Source organism: Physella acuta, unplaced genomic scaffold, assembly GCF_028476545.2.
Source record: "Physella acuta isolate Inbredline_101_S28 unplaced genomic scaffold, ASM2847654v3 ptg000008l, whole genome shotgun sequence".
NCBI lineage: Eukaryota > Metazoa > Mollusca > Gastropoda > Physidae > Physella > Physella acuta.
In genome coordinates, this window is record NW_026731528.1 from 2,017,135 (window position 1) to 2,030,611 (window position 13,477).

At 41.1% G+C, this 13,477-nt stretch overlaps 1 protein-coding gene across 1 annotated transcript; it reads left to right on the forward strand.

Annotated features, from left to right (window-relative positions):
• The first annotated feature begins 4,720 nt into the window (after window positions 1-4,720).
• LOC131952574 (diencephalon/mesencephalon homeobox protein 1-A) lies at window positions 4,721-11,592 on the forward strand. The gene is made up of 6 exons (XM_059315343.1): window positions 4,721-4,796; window positions 7,509-7,627; window positions 8,907-9,082; window positions 9,487-9,832; window positions 10,168-10,302; window positions 10,987-11,592. The coding sequence occupies exons 2-6, from the start codon at window positions 7,510-7,512 to the stop codon at window positions 11,508-11,510; spliced, it is 1,299 nt and encodes a 432-aa protein (XP_059171326.1). The 5' UTR covers window positions 4,721-4,796; window position 7,509; the 3' UTR covers window positions 11,511-11,592.
• The last annotated feature ends 1,885 nt before the right edge of the window (window positions 11,593-13,477 follow it).

Here is a 13,477-nt window from a genome sequence, read left to right on the forward strand (position 1 = left end):
TTGCTCAGACATAACATGTGATGAGGTCAGTGGCGTGCAGACCTATGTAGATGCCCGGGGCAAAATCAAGCGGAAGATGCCCCCATAAATACTTATATATATATATATATATATATATATATATATATATATATATATATATATATATATATATATATATATATATATATATATATATATATATATATATATATATATATATATATATATATATATATATATATATATCATTTATTTTAAAAAATGTACTTATCTTAATTGAGATGAAAACGTTGACTACAGCCAGCTAAATCCAAATGGAATGAATGGTTGGAACTTGGGAGAAGGGGGGGGGGAGACAATTGCGGGACGGGTCGTGGTGGGGAGGGGGGGGCCGTGATGCACTACAAAAGAGTCTCATCCGGTATTGTATTACCACCCGGGACCGCAGGGACAAAAACGCTGTCCGTGTCTGCAATTAGGGCGTCAGATATGCCTTTATTAATGGGATGTTTCTCTCTTGGCCTGTTTAGGAATTCCTATAGTGTAACTAATACAGGTGAGAGTGTGCATTGAACTAGAGATGTTTCAGATTTTTCTCTCTAAACCACTTGGTCAAAACGTCAACTCTTTAAAGAGATGAGTGATGCTAGATACTCTCAAACTATCTGAACCTTGAATATAACAGAGGTGTACCTTGGTTGGCTAAGGGGTCATCCATTTATGACGCCCACACATTTTTGGGATTTTGGACCCCCCCCTCTTCCCTGTCCACAAACGTCCACTTTTGACGGACCCCCCCCCCCCCACCCCATCCCGTGGACGTCCACACTGACTATAAGTTTTTGCATAATCTTCTTCCACTATTACTCAAGCTACTGCATTTAGTGTGTATATACTCTGAGTGTATATAGTATTACAAATACTCGTACAAATGTGTTTTATTATCCTTCGTGTCCCACACCTGAACAGGGACAGCGTGCTAACCCCCCCCCCCCCCCTCCACCCCTCTGCCGTCTCACAGCTGAACTGGGATGACCCAGCCTACCTAAAGAAGTGGTCGCCTGGTATTTGACCTGGGATGCAAATGTGGGAAACTTGTAATTGGATATCTTATTGTATTCCAGGTTAAGCCAGGGCATAGACCCAAGCTGGGTGGTTAAAGGGCCAGAGAGATAGGATAGTTGAACTTTAGCTTCGCTAGGAAATATTTTTCTTTCACACTACCAAAAATAATGTTAGATTTAATGTGTGGACGTCCACATTGGGCCAACCCCCCCTCCCCCTGTCCACACGCGTCCACAAAAGTCAATTTTTTTCGGACCCCCCCCCCCCCCCCGTGTGGACGTCATAAATGGATGACCACTAAAGCTGCCAGCTTAAAAAAACATTTCTAAATCGGACTGTGTTTAAAATTCGACTATGCTATGTCAGACCCTCCCTGGGCTTGGACGCGTTTTCACAAATTTAACACCCAAGTACGTCTGTCTAGTTCAGGTGGGGGATAATCCACTAACGGCTTCCATAGCCTAAAAACCCACACCGCATCCCCACATTTCATTACATCATTATGGGCTCAATAACTCTATAGATAGCTCTACTATTAACTGAAATAAAACCCAGAGTTAAAAACTTTAACTTTAACACTACTTAAAGCATGCTCCTCCTATTTGTGAAAATCAATATGGGCGCAATTATTCTGAATGATATCATTACAATGTATCGAAAACAATATGTTGATTCGTATTCTTAAGATTGTCGCTACAGTGTATCAAAAACATTATATGGGCATTCTTATTCTTAAGTATGCTTATATAATGCATGAAAAAAAATATACTAATGGCTGTCAGTGGCTTAGCTACCGTAAAGCTAGAGTAAGCAAGGCATAGGGGCCCAAGGCAAATAGGGGCCATTTTCCTTCTTTTAAAAAGTTAAAACTTTTACATTGGAATTTTGATATTTATTTTATATAAATAATTTGTAAAAAATTAATGAAATCAAGTTTTTTTTCTACTGTAGAAATAATTTAATTTAAAAAAGGCCCCAAGTCCTTTCTTAGTGTACAGGCAGTGGCATTCAGTGTGGGGGAGGGCGGGCGACTAACATTAACATTGTTAATTTTTGCATAGGGGACCGAAAATCCTAGCTACGCCACTGAATGCTGCCCATACAATTTAACAAAAAATAGTTATTACACTGCAAATGGCCATATATTTCACCAAAGATGCCCCAAAAATTTATAATAATAATATGGGCATAATTACCCTTTGGATGCCCTTAAAATGGATAATAATGAAGAAGTACATTAAAAAAAAGCTTTAGAGATGCCCCCAATGTTAACAACGATGTTTGGTGTAACTACTGTTGCATGTCCTTCGAGTGTAATACATGAATATAAGCTTAATTACTTTCAAGATGCCCCTACAATATATAAAATGAAGATGGGCATACTTACTGTATGGATGCCTTTAAAATGTATTATAAAGTGAAGTGGGCATATTAGTAAATGCTCATAAAATATATTATAATGAATATACGAATAATTACTTTAAAGATGCCCCTATAGTGTATAAAAATAAATATGATTTAATTACTCGACGGATGTCCTTGAAAATGAGTATAACGAATACGCGCATATTACTTTAAAGATGCCCTAATACAGTGCATGGGAATAACTTGGTCACAAGTACTCTAAACGATGCCCCTACACTATACTAAATAAATATGACACACATTTATTAATGGAATATCATTGACTTCCGTAGGACTACCCTTCACTGATGCCCGCTGTTTCTATATAAGTTTTGCCATACGGACAGTGTAATGTTAAAACGGCTGACAGACGATTGAGTGTTACAATTTTTTGAGTGAGATCGCAAAACATATGGAAAGTTACGATGACACCATGACACGACGTATCACAACAGTTTTTAAATTACTTAAAAAAAATTTTTTTTACTCCGCTGGATGCCCCCCCGTGGTGGATGCCCGGGGCCTGGGCCCCGTCCGCCCCCCCCCCCCCCTCTGCACGCCACTGGATGAGGTTAACATGCAAGATAAGAATTTCTGTGAGATAAAGGATGAATACAGCCCATATACATGTTTTTTTTTTCGGTTTTGACAAGCTTAAGTCCTAGTTATCGGTGATTGTTTTATGTCATTATTAGCTGTAATTCTACAATATCCTGGAACATCAAACCTTTTCTTGTCTCATAAAAGTATCGTGTCGATTGTTATAATGTGAAGATAGGCTATAAGTTTTACACGACAATGCTGATCATCAGGGGCGGAATGAAAGCGCATTGGACCCCACCCACCCCCAACTCTTGCAATTTTCGAAGAATTTCAAGCAGCTCCAGTACGATAATGACGCCATATTGATTCCAGATGTAATACTATCGGACACGTCTTTTATTCAGTAGGTCAGTCAGGAGCGATTGTTACAGTTAGGGCTAGATTAAGGTCAAGGTAAAGGCTATTGTTATGTTTAGGACTATTATACCGATTAGCCGGTTAGTAAGCTGGTTAATCTAAAACGAATGTTGTTAGGGTTTGGATTATCTCGGCGGTTTAGACCTATACCGTCTCAGATGTTTTGATTAGTGTAAGGCAACTAACCCAACATTAAGTTAGAGTTTAAATGAGTATAAGTAGATGGTGAAAGGAAAAAAAAAAGTCATGGGAACAAAACAGAGAGCTATACTACTTTAAAATTACAGTTTCGGTTATCGTAAGCCAGCTAATTCCTATAGTAAAACAAACATGTTAGTTGTATGTGAGACAGCTGAATCAAAACTACGGTGGTTAGGAATTGGATGAGTCTAAACTATCTAGACACTAGGCTAACAGTACCTGATTCAATATAATACTACCTTACAAAGCTCACACCGTTTATAACAAAATCGAATTCAACTAACAAACCATCATTTTTAGCTTTCTTTTTTTTTGGTTCTGCTAGGAGCAGATGCCGACAGTTTAACGAATTTAAATAACGGTCTGCACTTGGCTTAAAGCATCACAGCCAATTTTGCAATATGACATGGATTTAAACAAAATTTAAACAAAAGTATAATTGCTTCAAATAATGCCAGCATTCGGTCGGACCAATTAGAAGTAGAAGTTTTAAAAAAACCTCTGTAAAATTTGCTGACCGTAAATATAGGCAACGAGCATCAACAGATATCCACAGAGTGACTAAATGTACATCATAGCATAATAAAACAAATTTCCTCGAAATAAGACAAAATAAAACCGTATTAGTATAATTAATTGTATTAGCATAATTTTCTGTTTACGCAGTTTTCCCTTGCGCAGTTTTCCGACTGTGCATCTTTCTGGGAACCGTAAAATTTATCTTCGGCTGTAAAATGTTAGACTGTGTAACAGTTACACATTGGGTTCAATGGCGATGGTTTTCTTCAAAAGTTAAAACCAGAGACCGTCATCAAGTGCGACCGTGATTATTCTCGGACCCTGTGAATGATCTTAGTGTAGGGGGGGGGGGGTAGAGGAGTGGGGTCCATTACTGACCCGCGGATCATCTCTCTGAGTGGCAGTTAGGGGCGGAGCTAACGGGCCGACTAAAGATTATTGAAGTCCCTGTGACAAGTGCTCGAGCCCAAAGCTCCTCTCCCATTGGTCGACCGGCCGCCACGTGACCCGACACTACGTTAGGTACCACTGCAGATAAAAGCTAGCGGGCAGAGCCGTAAGGGACCAATTATTCTAAGGTAGCTGTAGTGTGAGGATAGAAGCGGTGTCTGTTCACAGAGAGACTGATTACGTCATCGACCGATACCTGTAGTATACACCATTAGGTGAGTTTATTTATATTCTATGATAAGGATCTTAAAACGTTGTTGCTACTAGGGGCTGATCTTTGGCCCTTCAGGAAAAGAAATGTGTAAGATTGTCAGTAGTAGATCTAGTGTGATACAAGCGAAGTCCAGAAATTAGGGTTAGGGCTATGGACTATGGTACATCTTTAGTTAGGGTTTAGGTTAAGATTAGTGTTGACATTAGCAAGTTATATTTTCGTATTTACTTGAAATGACCAAAGAATTTTTTTTTTAAACAAAAGATTCCATTATTGTTGCGTTGTTGTAGTATTATGTTAATGTTATACCTAAAATTCACCCTAGATCTCATTCTAAATGTGATTTGCCTATTCGAATTTCGTGTTATCTAAGAATGTATGGTTGTTATGACGATTGTAGCAATGATACCGCTATAATGAAGGGATTTAACCTAAATCAGTGCCGTAGGGCTGATGTTTGCATCATCAGTGTTTTCAACATTGATGTTTCAATGGTTGCTGGGTTCAACTGAACTGTCGAGTCTCATACCCCAATTGACGGTTCTAAGTTTATGAGCATCTTTGTAAAGTGTGTCTAACATTTCTTGAGTTCTGAAATAAGTTAAATCGATTTAGCTATAATAATATATATCTACAAAACACACTTCAGATTTACAAAGGACACCAGGCCCTCAAAGACACACAAGAACCTATCAAAGCTTGCACGAGTTTTATTATAGCATACACCATTTTGTCACACATCAATCCCAGTACAGCTTTAGTTTCACAACAGCACAACAGCACAACAAACATCAGCACCACAACACCAGATCAAACATCAGCACAACTACAACTTATGTCCAGCCACACCACCACATACATCAGCACCACAACACCACCACATACACCAGCACCATCACACCACAACAAACATCAGCACCACCACACCAGTTCAAACATCAGCACCCCAACACCACAACAAACATCAGCACAACTACAACTTAAGTTCAGCCACACCACCACGTACATCAGCACCACAACACCACAACAAACATCAGCACCACCACACAAGATCAAACATCAGCACAACTACAACTTGAGTTTAGCCAAACCACAACAAACATCAGCACCCCCACCACAATCTAAAATCTAAATACAGCACCAACGTCACCTGCTAAATAATTGGCTAATTATTTCCTAAAATTATACCTCCATATGTTTATAATTTCAAGCAGAAATATTCTAATTAATTTTGAATTTAAGTAATTATTAATAGCAATTAATTAGTTGTAATTAACATAAATCTATAAATTAAGAATATAGTGATGTAGTCGTTATGTTTTTAAATAGTCTCTAACTCCACTTTGAGATGTGTGGTCTCCCTGAATTGATGGATTCAGAATTCACCACACAAAAATTATTTGCATATTTTAAATTTAATTTTCACTTCAATCAACCTATTGGATAAATTTAACATACTAACAACGCAAACTTGTCGCTGAATAATTATTATAATTTTTGTATTCAATTTTATGAACTATACCCATAAGATATGTTGGAAATTATATGCAATGAGGATATTTTTTTTTCATGAAATTCGCTAAGTAAATTCGTTTTACTGTAATTAAACAATGGGTAATTTTTTTAGAGAATTGTACTCTGTTATGTAAAGTGTAGGGTTTTTCTTACTTATTCCAAAAAATATCCGATTTATCCTAGGGAAAGATATGGAAACTGTTGAAATAAAATATTCGATTTTATATGGAAAATTAAGTGCCGCACCGGGTGACACCCGATCTCGCTACGCCACTGCTCCCAATGATACTAAGACATTGAATGTATAGAGATATTTTCAAAGTATTTTTTTGGAAAAAAAAGTTTTTTTTTTAATGATTAATCAACACGAAAGCAATTGCTTTATAGTAAAGGTTATAAATGTCAAAATGATTAATTCCCAGTTTTAAGAAAATTGAGCAAAAATAAAAATAAAAAATGATTTTAAAAAAAATTAAGTGATGAATGTATACAGCAAATGGTAGAGCATTCGACTGCTAACCCAACAAGTCCCGAGCAGTAGTTCGAGGGACGTCCCTGAGTCTACCCAGCTCTGTTGAGTACCTGACTCACGTTAGGGAAAGTAAAGGCATCTAGGCATAGTGCTGACCACCCATTTTCATTTGCCGAGGTCACCAAAACAGGTGAACGTTATTTCACCTGCCTCCTGGAGTGTAAGATTTGAAAAGGGGTTTCATAGGACTAATTACATTTATTGCATTACATTCAACTTGAAAGTTGACATTTCCATCAGGAACTTCCCTTAACCCAAATGTTGACTTCCATCTCCCCAACTAAACCCAAATGTTAACTTCTATCTCCCCAACTAAACCCAAATGTTGACTTCCATCTCCCCAACTAAACCCAAATGTTGACTTCCATCTCCCCACTTAACCCAAATGTTGACTTCCATCTCCCCAACTAAACCCAAATGTTGACTTCCATCTCCCCAACTAAACCCAAATGATGACTTCCATCTCCCCAACTAAACCCAAATGTTGACTTCTATCTCCCCAACTAAGCCCAAATGTTGACTTCCATCCCCCCCCCCAACTAAACCCAAATATTGACTACCATCCCCCCAACTAAACCCAAATGTTGACTTCTGTCTCCCCAACTAAACCCAAATGTTGACTTCCATCTCCCTAACTAAACCAAATGTTGACTTCTGTCTCCCCAGAATGCAGAGTTTTGGCACCTTCGGACTACAGTTCCAGCCACCCAATCCATTTTTTGGACTCCCTCCCCCAACACACCCTCTTCACCTGGCATCGCCATTTTTCTTCGGACAGTACCCAGGTAGGTTGTCCTGACCTGTCTCACCTCTCCTGACCTGTCTCACCTCTCCTGACCTGTCTCACCTCTCCTGACATGTCTCACCTCTCCTGACATGAGTCTCACCTCTCCTGACCGGTCTCACCTCTCCTGACCTTAGTCTCACCTCTCCTGACCTTAGTCTCACGTCTCCTGACATGAGTCTCACCTCTCCTGACCCGTGTCACCTCTCCTGACATGAGTCTCACCTCTCCTGACCTGTCTCACCTCTCCTGACCTAAGTCTCACCTCTCCTGACCTGTCTCACCTCTCCTGCCCTAAGTCTCACCTCTCCTGACCCGTGTCACCTCTCCTGACCTTAGTCTCACCTCTCCTGACCTTAGTCTCACCTCTCCTGACATGAGTCTCACCTCTCCTGACCCGTGTCACCTCTCCTGACATGAGTCTCACCTCTCCTGACCTGTCTCACCTCTCCTGACCTTAGTCTCACCTCTCCTGACCTTAGTCTCACCTCTCCTGACATGAGTCTCACCTCTCCTGACCTGTCTCACCTCTCCTGACCTTAGTCTCACCTCTCCTGACCTTAGTCTCACCTCTCCTGACATGAGTCTCACATCTCCTGACCCGTGTCACCTCTCCTGACCTAAGTCTCACCTCTCCTGACCTGTCTCACCTCTCCTGACCTAAGTCTCACCTCTCCTGCCCTAAGTCTCACCTCTCCTGCCCTAAGTCTCACCTCTCCTGCCCTAAGTCTCACCTCTCCTGACCCGTGTCACCTCTCCTGACCCGAGTCTCACCTCCCCTGACCTAAGTCTCACCTCTCCTGGTCAACCTATCTACTCAGATTTACTCACTGTACTCTGACACCGTTCTCTAACTAAAACATTTTATTTTAGACACGGCATTTCATAATGTAGCATTTATGCTACACAGCTAAATATTGATGTTGGATTTTAAACTATATTGAGCATTGCATTAACAATATTTTTAATTAAAAGAATAAAGTAATTTACTAACTTAGTGATTATACAAAAGTCTTTTAAAATAATATTCTCTTATAAAGTTTAAATGTTTGAAGTTACATTAACAACTGTTTTATAAAAATACATTCCTGTATTGAATTAAATAACAATCTTTTGACCTGTAGAGTCAATTTTTAATCAGGACAGCTGCAAGTGAACAAAATGTTAGTGAATTAAATTCTATGCAACATTTCTATCCTAGAGCTGTTCTTTGATCTATACAATTGTTATGCACTAAGGTGTTAGAAAATTAAATTCCATATAACTTTCCTGCTCTCTAGAGCTGCTGTTTGATGCCCGTTACGGCTCTCACCGCAAACAGCGCCGCAGCCGTACAGCTTTCACCAACCAGCAGCTGGGGGCGCTGGAGAAAACTTTCTCCAAGACCCACTACCCGGATGTTGTCATGCGCGAGAGGCTGGCCATGATCACCAACCTACCAGAGGCCAGAATACAGGTTGGTGCAGTTTATGATCTGTAGCTTTCAAATTTTTGACTAGCCAGCTTTCATTTACTTGATTCGTGGGGGGGGGGGGGGGGGGGGGGGCATCAAAGAGGGTTGGGATGGTTGGAAATTATATACTTTTGGCAGTGTTCGCTCCCCACCCCCTACCCCCTCCCTTAGAGCTAACTTGGCTACTACCAGGAGCCTTTTATCCTATAAACATGTTATTTGTATTTCTCCCCACCCCTTCCTTCCCGTCCCCTTCCCCCTCAACCACCTTCGGATTAAATATGGCTGAAGAAAATTATTCGAAATAATGCTTTTTTTTTTGCTAGCGAGAACAATGTGTTAACAAGTTAGCCTTTGTATTACGCATTTGCTCTATTTCTTGTAATGTGAACATTTATCTATCTCAGGTTTGGTTCAAAAACCGACGCGCCAAATACCGCAAGAAGCAACGTGGCGTCAGACCCAAATCTCAAGATGACGTCACAACCGGCACCACGTCCGGCGCCCAGCCAGACGGCCAGTCCGGAGAGATCTGTGTGTCGGATGACGTCAGCGTCGACGACTCGTGCCGCGGCAGCTCACACTCCCACAGCGACGATGATGACGACATCGACACGGAATGTCCCGACGTGGACGACGAGTGTCCGGATGTGACGTCACTCAGTGACGACGGTCACGCGGCGACCATCAGGGATAAAGATGACGGTCGTGGGACGGTCGATGAAAGACAGCCTGCTCGACCCACAGATTCAGGTAAGGCGGAGAACAAAGGCGATAAAACTACTTTAACAATAGATAATATATTACTTTATTTTAACGACACAATAGGGCTGGTAAGTAGGTCACCAATCAGTTAGATGGCTAATGCAGTTTTTATTGAGCTGTATAACTGGTTGGTGACTTACTTACCAGCCCTATTGTACTAATCTTAGTTAAAGTTAAATGTACTCATCGTTGCGAACAGTAGCTGACTTACTTAATACATAGTTCTATTTGTAAATGTCGTGTGACCAATAACAGTACATATCTAATTAACGATGATTACACTGTAATTACTTGATTAGTGATGATTTAATTTTGTTGAGCAGGTGTACGAAGTGTGAGTAGTGACGACGTTAAGGTCAGGGTCACAGAGGCGGAGAGTAAACCAATCAACACTTCCGGTGCCAGCAAGCTGAGCCAGCTCCCAGATAGCAAGCCACAGTTCAGTACTCACGTTACAGGTGCGTCAATACATTCTTTCACCTGCGGTCACTTAACACAGTCACACACAATCTTTCACCTACGGTCACTTAACAGTCACATACAATCTTTCACCTACGGTTACACAATCTTTCACCTGCTGTCACTTATCACAGTCACGTACAATCTTCCCTTTAAGCTTTCTGGCCTAGAGCCCGAGTAGTTTCAAGTCTAAGTCGATGGGTTTTTCTAATATAAACATAACCTTGCATGAGCCTTATCAGAACACGCGCGCATCAAATAAATCTTACACATACGATTCTTTTTAGAGGAAATATTTTTCATGTAGTAATGTAAATTTTATTTATAAAAAAAAAAACAATTAGGCCTATGTAATAGTAAATTTACACTTCAAAAAATAATTCTGCGCTCATCTGCAGCATTACCCCCCCCCCCCCCCCCGCGAATATCCTAACTGAATTATTTCGCCATTTTCGCAAAGAAGTGTTTTCATTAATACTAGATCTACTTCACATCATTGGCGTGGGTAAAGTGGGTCTCTTCACTTCTCGTATATGGAAGGGGATGACAATATTGTTATTTACTTTAACAATATAAAACACCGTTATTATCACACACCACTTGACTACATCATTTTGCTTTACTTTGATTTTTCTTTTTACTTTTGACATTGAATTAACGCCATGTTTAATTTGTTATTCCAGCTCCCGAGTTCCGGTTCTCGTTAGCCGACGCCTACCACCCGTACCACGTGACTTCCGGTCTGTCCCAGCCCCTCAGGTTTCTCGGGCACCAAGACCTAGGCCCGGGACCCCACAAACAGAGGGAGTCACCCAACCGTCTCCCTTGTTCCATCTCCCCCAACCTCCCCTCCCCCAGCCTCCCCCCACACATCAGCAGCTTGAGCCCGCCTTCTCTGACGTCACCACAGATCCCGATGACGTCATCGCTGTCGTCCGCCATGTCGGTGCCGACCTCGAGCTCGATCCTGGCCGGCGCACTTCCGGCGCACATGCCGCCATTCGCCACGTGGTCGACGTATTACTCCGCCTCCCAGCTCCATGACATTCTAATGAGGTACCCCCTCAGGCAGGACCCACGCCTGTCCGCCCCCGTGGGCACGGGGAAGGAAGCCATACTCAACTCAAGCATCGAGAATCTACGTCTGCGAGCCAGGCACCACGCTGCGTGCATGGGACTCTTTGACGGCGGTGTCTCCAGAAATTGAACCCTCTTCTGCACATTCAGATGAACGTTATTGACGAACTTAAACTTTTAATTAACACTAATCGTTGTTGTCTTTCATTGGGTTTTCAGTGATATATCTATTTAAAAATGATTTGTAAATATTGTCGTATGCGGTTTGAAGGATAAAATTCATGTTGATTACTTAACACTTGGTTATTTGCTTTTATATGTTGTTTTTTTTTCTCACTTTATTTAATTGTGATATACTTTCGTCGCAAATGGTAATAAAAAAACCAAACAAACAGAACAGCTTATATAATTATATCTAGTATTTCTATGGGAAAGGGTCGGGAGACAATATGGGCCATATTAAGACGATAGCTTTTAAAAATGAAGTGTATATAAATGTGTGTTTGGGTGTGTGTGTGTGTGTGTGTGTGTGCGTGCGTGCGTGCGTGCGTAAATGGAAACCTGTGTGGGATAAATGAAAACCGATTCATGGAAGATTTTCAAAGTTTGGCTTCACTCAAAAAAGCTTTTATCAGGCAACCGAGTTATTTTTACACTAGAACACACAAACACTGTAATATATTTAACTTTTGAACCGCTATCGGCGTCTGTGTAGCGTATCAAACAAGAGGCAAGTGACTAATTAATCACCCCCGGCATAACACACGGCGCTGGAGCAAACACAGCCCCCCCCACCCCAAACATTGCTACCCCGTCCAACAGCTCACTCACCCCAAACAGCTCCCCCGCCCCAAACACAGCTCCCCCGCCCCAAACACAGCTCCCCCGCCCCAAAGCACAGCTCCCCCGCCCCAAACACAGCTCCCCAGCCAAAAACACACCTCCCCCGCCCCAAACACACCTCCCCCGCCACAAACACAGCTCCCCGCCCCAAAACACAGCTCCCCCGCCCCAAACACAGCTCCCCCGCCCCAAACACAGCTCCCCAGCCAAAAACACAGCTCCCCCGCCCCACACCTCCCCCGCCCCAAACACAGCTCCTCGCTCCCTTAAGTTGCTCAAACTTCCACAAGCGATCAGTCTTTGTTTACTTCCAACTTTCGTTATCACAATTACCCACAATCCCCCATCGTTATCAGGTTGACCCACAATTCACACTGACAGGAACAAAACAAAATCTTCAGCCAACGGCGTGGTTTGAAGAGGTCACGTGTTCAACTGTCAAACTTTGACCACAACTCGGCTACTATTTTTTAAAACTTCACAGAATAAAACCCAAGGATTTCAAATGGAAATTTATAAAACAACAATTCTAAAACGGAAGCTACGTGAAAGGGACAAAAGACTTTATAAAAGCTAGAGATTAACGACACAAACAACGTCGAAGAATGGAGGAAAACATCAAACTTCGTCCAATTATAACAGCCAGTGTATTGGGGTAATGTGTTGTTATGGATGATATTTAACAACAATAACCTTCTGTCAGTTTCATCTCTTTCGCATTAATTTTACTGAAATTTTAGATTAAGAGATTATAGAAATAAAATTTATAAAAGCACTTAATAGAGAGAATGTTTAAAACATTTTCATTACCAACAGTCTAGTTATTTTCAAACATAAAATTTCGTTGATAACCTTGGCTTAACTCTAAGTAGCTTCTTGTGTCAGTATCGGTGTGTAGATTCATGTGTCAGTATTGGTGTGTAGATTCATGTATCTTATTTGCGTGTATTTTCGATTGTCAATTTGTGTATAGATTAACTTGTCTCATTGGTGTGTAGCTTCATGTGTCAGAACTGACGTGTAGCTTCATGTGTCAGTATGTGTAGCTTCATGTGTCAATAGTAACGTGTAGCTTCATGTGTCAGTATCGGTGTGTAGATTCACGTGTCAGTATTGGTGGATAGCTTCGTGTGTCAGTATTGTTGTGTAGATTCATGTGTCAGTATTGGTGGATAGCTTCGTGTGTCAGTATTGTTGTGTAGATTCATGTGTCAGTATTGGTGGATAGCTTCGTGTGTCAGTATTGTTGTGTAG

Excerpts from the sequence above, each read along its gene's own strand:
- LOC131952574 (XM_059315343.1), top strand. The coding sequence starts at position 7,510 with ATGCAGAGTTTTGGCACCTTCGGACTACAGTTCCAGCCACCCAATCCA. Across the intron at positions 7,628-8,906 it reads TTTCTTCGGACAGTACCCAG|AGCTGCTGTTTGATGCCCGT; the intron begins GTAGGTTGTCCT and ends CCTGCTCTCTAG. Across the intron at positions 9,833-10,167 it reads TGCTCGACCCACAGATTCAG|GTGTACGAAGTGTGAGTAGT; the intron begins GTAAGGCGGAGA and ends TTTGTTGAGCAG.